Source organism: Microtus ochrogaster, unplaced genomic scaffold, assembly GCF_000317375.1.
Source record: "Microtus ochrogaster isolate Prairie Vole_2 unplaced genomic scaffold, MicOch1.0 UNK60, whole genome shotgun sequence".
Lineage (NCBI taxonomy): Eukaryota > Metazoa > Chordata > Mammalia > Rodentia > Cricetidae > Microtus > Microtus ochrogaster.
The window spans coordinates 2,281,235-2,288,873 of record NW_004949158.1 but is presented as its reverse complement, the minus strand read 5'-3'; the positions used below and the strand labels follow the sequence as shown (position 1 = coordinate 2,288,873).

Genomic DNA, 7,639 nt, shown 5'->3' with positions numbered 1-7,639 from the left:
CACACACACACACACACACACACACACACACACACACACACACACACACACAGAGCTGGTCTTTCTAAATGAAGAAAAATCAAGGACGCCCGAGGTTTGGGAACTGATTTTATTATATAGCTTTAGATGGAAGCAAGATATCTTTGGCAAGAGCTAAAGGAAAGTGCAGAAGTTTGGGAAAGCATGACAGAGTCAGGTTCATGGCCAGTTGCAGCAAGTACAGCTGGTATCAAATACTAGGCCTGCCTGACAGTGCTTCTGGTATGTAATTCCATTGTGGCAGTGCCAGAAGGCATTTCTGTCATCAGCCACAGGGTACAGGCCATCAGCTTTGCCAGCACAGAATCCACTGCCTTCAGAGCTTCCTCCAGAGCTCCCACTTTCACTCCCACTTCCAGTTCCTGGAGGAGAAGTCACTGGCTCAGAAGGCTCAGTAGGCACATCAGGGGCTGGGCAACCTAAAATATACAAATAGAGAGAGTAGAGGGGTGGTCCTGCTATGGCTATGAACTTCACATCTAAGTAAAGAAAACTAGGTACATTATTGCCAGGAGGGGATGCAATTAGCTGAAGTCTCACACCTGAAGAGACTCACAGACAATTACATATCAGGAATGAAGAAAAAGTGTGGATCCAGTCCCGATTTCTATTTTTCTCTCTTTTGCCATCTAAGGCACTCACGAATTAGCACAAAGAGATGGTTTTAAGATCTGAATATTAATACCTCGGAGAAAAAAATCTAGAAACAGATAGAGAGATTGAGACATTCCCTGAGTTGTGGATAAATAAGAGTACTACTGGCATGACTTCCTGTTATTTCATCACAGGAACCTAAGCAAGACATTGAATAACACACACACACACACACACACACACACACGCTCATTAAAGGACACACACTGATTTGTATGCTAAAGATAAGCACAATTTCTGCAGACTCTTATGAACCTTGAAGTCCTAAATAAATTTTCCAGATCTCCTGAGTAAATTGGGAGCAGGGGGACCATGGGAGAGGGTTGAGGGGGAAGGGAGAGGCAAGGAGGAGAGCAGAGAAAATGTATAGCTCAATAAAAGAAAATGAAAATAAAAATTGTTCCCCCACACACCAAAGTTAGGCTGGTTTCCCAAAATTCCACTAGAAGTTGAGATTTAGGAAAGGTCACCTGGGCAAGAACAAGGGAATGGAATGGGAAGAGTATACCCCATGCAATGGGGGTGAGCATGCCAAGCCTGCCTTTATATTGATAAAGGGACATTAGAACCACGCCATCTGCATACTCAGGTCATCACTTACTTGTGGACACACCCAGGGCTTTGTTAAGAGTAGAGGTCAGAGGGAATTTGCCCTGGTCACAGAAAGAGCCAGTGAAGTCATCAAGATCAATGGCCCAAATCATGGCACCTCCAAAATTGTTCTGCTTAAGCCACTGAGTCTGTTTAAAGATAGAAGGTGTAAGGTTAATTTGATTTCCTGAGCCTTGGTGCTGTGATGTCAGCAAATCCAAGGAGCTGACCTTACCTTGACATCGAAGCTCCTAACATTGTCATAGCCAACCCACTCATTGTCTTTATAGGCATAAGGCACTTCCTGATGAGCATCCCAGACCTCAGTAGCTCCATTTTTCAGGAAGGTGCAAATCTTTAAACATCAAGAGATTTCAACCATTCACATGTTAATTTCATGAAAGAGAGAAAACATTGATTTCTTTCTTTTCAATATCTTCAGTTGGGGCTACCTCAACTTTATGATTCAGTTTTGTTTGTGGTTAAAAAAAATGAGTTGTTTTCATCATGGCAGTGGTGGCAATGGATGCAGGACATGTACTTGCTCAGTACAGACTATCACTGGGCTACATCACACCCCTAGTCTTCCCTTTTTAAGGTAGACTCTGTCTATGCTTTGCTTTGGACATAGGACTGCTTCAACTTCCTAAATGTTCAGATTAAATGAATGACCAAAAGGCTTGGAATATTTTTTACAAAAAGTCATTGTACAACATCTTACTACTTTGCTTTGTCCTATGCTACTAGAAATTATATCCAGGGCTGTTGCATTCTAGGTAAATAGTGTACACTCCCAGATGGAGTTATTTATCAAGTTCTTACATTTTATCCATATTTTAGTACTAGAATATTGGAATCTATAGTAGAATGAGAAATGTGTTCATTTGGTTTCTTTCTATGCTAATGTAACTGTTCTTGGTAGCATGATCTTTTGCTTGACGAAATATTTGGATTAAATTTAGAAGCTTGTTATCCAAACATATGGCACCAGGAGTGAACTGTTTACTACAGGTAGGTAATAGGCAAAATGAACTTTCAGATCCAGGAGATCCTAAATTGAAGGCTATGTACAATGTTGGGTGTGAAATTCACAGAGCACTAGACAGCCAATCTACTGACCTCGTAGTAGGCCCAGAACCCAGCTTCCCTGGTATAGGGTCCAGCAGGGCCAGCACCAGAGGTAGGGGCACCAATTCCATTATTGGAGGGGTTGCTCAGAAGAAAACTGTGTCCATATTCTGGGAATCCAACAATGAGCTTCTCAGCTGGTGCTCCATTGTTCTTCCAGTAATTCATGGCATAATCCTGTAATGGCAGTAAAGAGGCAATGGTCAGTATTTAATTATATTAGTTCCCTGTTTTAGCAGGCAAATTATAAGATGTTCATAACCAATGGATTTATTTTTTGATATTTTCTTTTCAAAAACTTTTGATGAAGTTATAGTTCATGAAATATGGCCAGTAACTTAAGAAGATCTTTATCTAATTTGGACAGTTGCTGAATTTGGGTAAATTGGGGCCTTATTTCCATCTGGTTTACTTTACCCCTAGTCTGCATTCCTGTAGGGTCTTACCACATTGAGGTAAGCATTGCTGCCAGTGTCAGTAGGGTATTTGTAGAGGGGACTGTTCTCTCCTGTGTAGCCATCCCAGGAGCCATGGAGGTCATATGTCATGACATGGATTTGATCTAGGTACCTGATAGGTAGTAAGATTTAAATGTATTTAAACATTTCTGACAACTGTTTATCACATATATGCCAACAAAGACACCTATTCCAAAGCAAATTCACAAACAAGGTCTTTGAGTGCAAGACATTTCTAGCATAACCACAGTGCTTTAATTTTTCCTGCAGAAGTTTAGAATAAGTACATCACTCACTGGGAAAGTTCACGGATCTCATAGCCAGCTTCAATGGTGGAAACACCAGCAGCTACAGCCGCAGTTATCACCAACCTGGGCTTGTTGTTCTCATTAGCCTCCTTCTCAAAAGCTTCACGAATCTCCTGTAGAACAAGGCAAGCATATTTGAAGTTAGTTTCAGAGATGTACATATAATGAATCCATGTTTTCACAGCGTCTTTCTTCTCTAAAGTGCTTTCATGTATTTTGTCTGATTTAGTCTATCAATACCTTAATAATTTCAATAGTATAGATAACATTAATTTTAAAAATTACAGCTATGCAATATGCATGACAGTTGGAAATTTTCTGAAGCTACACTCTCATTGGCACCCTTTATCTAGTTTCCAGCAGTATAGAAAGTTGCTTCCATTCACCTTACAACACCAATATATCATTCAATAGTGTACTGAATCAGCAAGTGGGGAAGGTGGCAAGGTCTGGGTGACAGATCCAACTCAGTGACAGATGTTAGTTCACCTGTATTCTGTATGACTCTCATATATTTGGAACGCTAAGTTGAGCTCTGATAATGGCATTTGCATCACCAGAGGGCATTCCAGGGATACCTCTGAACATTGCTGTGTAGGTTATAGTTTAAAAAATGAAATATTTTACTGGAAGAAGAATATAAGCAGATTGTTTTGTCTGTCTTCAAATGGTAAACACAGATATTGTAATGTCTGTGGTTTTATTCTATGTCACTTCATTGAACAGAACTGCAGTCAATGTATGTTATAATTTACAGTGGTCATGTTTTGACTAAGAAAAGATTGCCATTTCTGATCTTTGGAGCTATTCAACAAAGACTAAAGTGAGCCTGTGCAAATATCTCAGTGGATGAAGTGCTTACCAGGCAGGCAGAAGGACCTGGGTTCAAGAGCTCAATTCCCACAGAATGCACATAAAATGTTTAAGCAAAACAAAGTGGCACATTTTTGTTAATCTTGGAGCTGATGAAACTGAAAGAGAAAGATCCTAGGGTTCACTGGCCAGCTGGCCTGTACCAATTATTATTTTTAGGATCCTGAGAAACTGACTCAAAAATCAAAGTAGACAATGTCTGTGGAATGACACCCCACATACATGTACCGTATACATACACACACATAAAATGTTTATGTTCACATGTGTGAGTCCAAGCAAATGTGACAACCACAGTTGCCAGTCTCACCTTATACCTTTCCTGAGGCAGTTCGTTTTGTTCTTTGCTACTGTGCTTGCCAGACTAGCTCGTCCACATGCTTCCAGGGATGCTCCTGTCTCTCCCTCCCATCTCTATAGGAACCCTAGGATTGCAGATGTGCATTGCTGCATTTGGCCTAATGTGGGCGCTAGAAACTTGAACTCAGGTTCTCATGCTTGGACAAAAAAACATTACCTACCAAAGCATCTCACTAGTTTAAAATTGAAGTTATTATGAAGCCAGTTGATGATCTGATTGCAAACAGATGTTATCCTATCCCAACTGATTAATACCAAATAATCAAACCAAGCTATTAATATTATTCAAAAGTGCTCAGACAATAGCTCAGGCTTGTTACTAACTAACTGTTACACTTAAATTAATCGATAACTCTTATCTCTGTTTAGCCATGTGGCTTGGTACCTTTTCTCAGTTCAACGTTCTCATCTTGCTTATCTCTGGTGGCTTTCTGTGTCTGACCTTCCTCTTCCCAAAATTCTACTAGTAGTCTGACTCTGACACTTCCTGCCTAGATATAAGCCAACCAGCTTTTGATTAGCAAATGAGAGCAATAGTGTAGAAAAGGTTTGTTTGGCAACGCCTGACACATGAATTGATGAAGAAAATAATTTACATTATTATCTGAAACCCATGTTATGGTGAGGTCACTGAAAGGTCAGAAAATGAACAGCTTAATTTCACAAGTTTGGTTCATAAATTTCAAAAAAAAAAAAAAAAAAAAAAACCTTGTCTCCAGCCAAGGAGACAACTAGAAGTGCCGAATAAAACCACAATACTACCTCACCTTAGACTGCCTTCTATGAAACTGTGATCAGCCAAGACTACCTTAACTTTTGTGTCCCTCAATTATACAGGCTTGATTTTCCTGGAAGAGATTGTATGACAGGAAAGGATGTGTTTAGTAGGTGCGTAGTCAGGACTTCACTCATTTACACGGTGGAAACTACACACCCAGAAGGTGCATGCTAAGATATTCACTCTTGAACATCAAATACAGAAACAACTCCAATATGCATCCTACTTTGCTATACTGTTTTTAAACCTCTAATCACTGCTTCCACTCCCAATGTACAAAAATAAAAACAACAAAAACAAATAAAAACAGGTTTTCTTATTACTGTGGTGTAAAGAGTCAAGTTATTAACTACCAATTTCTTTCCCAATTTGACAAACATAATAACTATTGCTTTACCATTCCATTTATTTTTCCTTAGCAATTATATACATTTGCTGATGAGCTCAGTAGTGTTTTTATTGTGACCTCTAGATTGGTATTTATTCAATTATTTGTGGTTATTCCAGATGTGACATATGCATATTCAAAGCTAAATAAAAAAACTCATTATTCTCCCTATCTATACCAGCTCCACTAAGATAAAATTAGTCTTCCAAATCAGAAAACTAGGAATCCTTTCTACTTCAAACCCAATTCTTACTGATATTTGTTCTTTTTATAGATCTCTGTATATTCTCTTCTTCTTCCAGTCTTAAGGCCACTAGGGGGACCTTGGTCATCTTTTGCTTCACTTACTTCTTTTGAACTCCTGCTTTATCCTGCCTCAGCACTCCCAATTCATGAGTCATAGTTAATCCAAAAATAACCATTCCAAAATTCCAATTTATTTTTATTCCAATAATTCCAATAATTTTGTCATATTTATTGGTCATGAAATATTTCAGAGATCTACAGTGACTTTAGGTGAGTTCAGAATTCTTTAACTTGATATAAATGTCTCCATATGATCTGATTCTTGCCACCTATTTGTTCTCACAGGCTTGAAACTCATTCCTCACTTGCACACACAAATCTGTCTTCTCTTCTACCCTCACTGAATTGGATAACACCAAGTTCTCTCAATGAAGTTCAACATCACTTTACCTAGAATGTTCCTTGTGTCTTTGCACAACAGCAGAATCAGGTAACTCCTCATTTGGTTTTGGAGTCTGTAGAACGTTATTACATCAGTATTTATCAAAACGTGCTAGAGTTATTGCTTATGTTTCATTCCTCAGATATATGTTCTATAAAGTCAAGATTCTGCCTTATCCTTGGTTTTGGCTTTTACCAAATAACTTGCACAGAGCTAAATTCCTCAATAACAGTAGATAGTTTTGAGCAATGACTAAGTAACAGACAGCACAGGTATTAGTGACACTTACTAGCTCTGTGACAGTCAATATACTTACATATTTTCAGTGCCTAAGTTGCTTATCTGTAAAATGAGGACCCTAGTGTTTAGTAAACCTACATAATAGAGTAAATGTTAAGATGAAATGAATTGTTCTGAAAACAGTATATAGAGTAATGTCCAAGACATAGTTTGTTCAAGGACTGTATGGTATCTAAGTACCTTTACTATGCTAAAATTCCATAATTATCAAGTCATATTTGGTTCTACTATGCAAGCACTCAGTTGTACTTGGGAAAAAATAGTCTTTGAATTTTGGGGATACCACCTCTTCCCATTTTTCTCACCTTCACCAGGACAGTGAAGAGATGCTTGTCATCAGAAGGGCTTCCACGAGAGCCTGGGTATTCCCAGTCCAGATCCAGTCCATCAAACCCATACTGGCGCAGGAATTTGATGGCTGAAGTGATGAAGGTGTTGCGGTTCTGGGAAGTGGAGACCATGGTAGTGAAGCTGAGACAAACCAAAATAAGGTAGAATAAGAGCTTGACATTTTTTTATGTATCAGAATAAAAACAGTTTGCAGTTCAATTTCTTCCTCACTGTCCTTACCCAAAACCTGATTGAGAATGAAAGTACGTTCCAGGGTTCTCTCTTTGCAATTATTACTCTTGCCACTCACAGTACCTCAGAATCCACATTATCCTATCATTCATCCCCACTCCCAACTTAGATGGTTTTTTTTTTTTGCAAATTGCCTTGTTGTTTTTCATGCCTGACTAACTTAGTTCACAGACATTTCTGTATCTTCAAATACACTCCAAGTTCATGTGTATTCAAGTAAGTCTTGTTGGTATACCTGTCAGGAAGACAGACAATAGATATACACAACCTTCATCAGTCCTTGTACCCTTTATATACTTTATGAAGAGGCTTCTTTAGAAGCAAGCAACAAAAACTCAAGAGGATGGCATCCCAAAGCATCCATCAAAATTTATCCCTAGGAAAGTCACAATAGACATCCTAAAATTTTCCAATAAGAATTATGACTTTTTTTTTTGGTTTTTCGAGACAGGGTTTCTCTGTGGCTTTGGAGCCTGTCCTGGAACTAGCTCT

The 7,639-nt window shown here is 38.8% G+C and overlaps 1 protein-coding gene across 1 annotated transcript in view; it reads right to left on the bottom strand.

Annotated features, from left to right (window-relative positions):
* Nucleotides 1–198: 198 nt before the first annotated feature.
* The window catches only part of LOC101988978 (acidic mammalian chitinase-like), a 30,901-nt gene continuing 23,460 nt past the window's right edge, over nucleotides 199–7,639 (bottom strand). The window contains exons 4-10 of the mRNA XM_005369796.1: nucleotides 6,871–7,036; nucleotides 3,167–3,291; nucleotides 2,859–2,982; nucleotides 2,404–2,589; nucleotides 1,520–1,639; nucleotides 1,295–1,433; nucleotides 199–458 (exon numbers count right to left, since the gene is read on the bottom strand). Coding sequence (XP_005369853.1) covers nucleotides 199–458; nucleotides 1,295–1,433; nucleotides 1,520–1,639; nucleotides 2,404–2,589; nucleotides 2,859–2,982; nucleotides 3,167–3,291; nucleotides 6,871–7,036 — 1,120 coding nt within the window. The remainder of the gene's footprint in view (nucleotides 459–1,294; nucleotides 1,434–1,519; nucleotides 1,640–2,403; nucleotides 2,590–2,858; nucleotides 2,983–3,166; nucleotides 3,292–6,870; nucleotides 7,037–7,639) is intronic.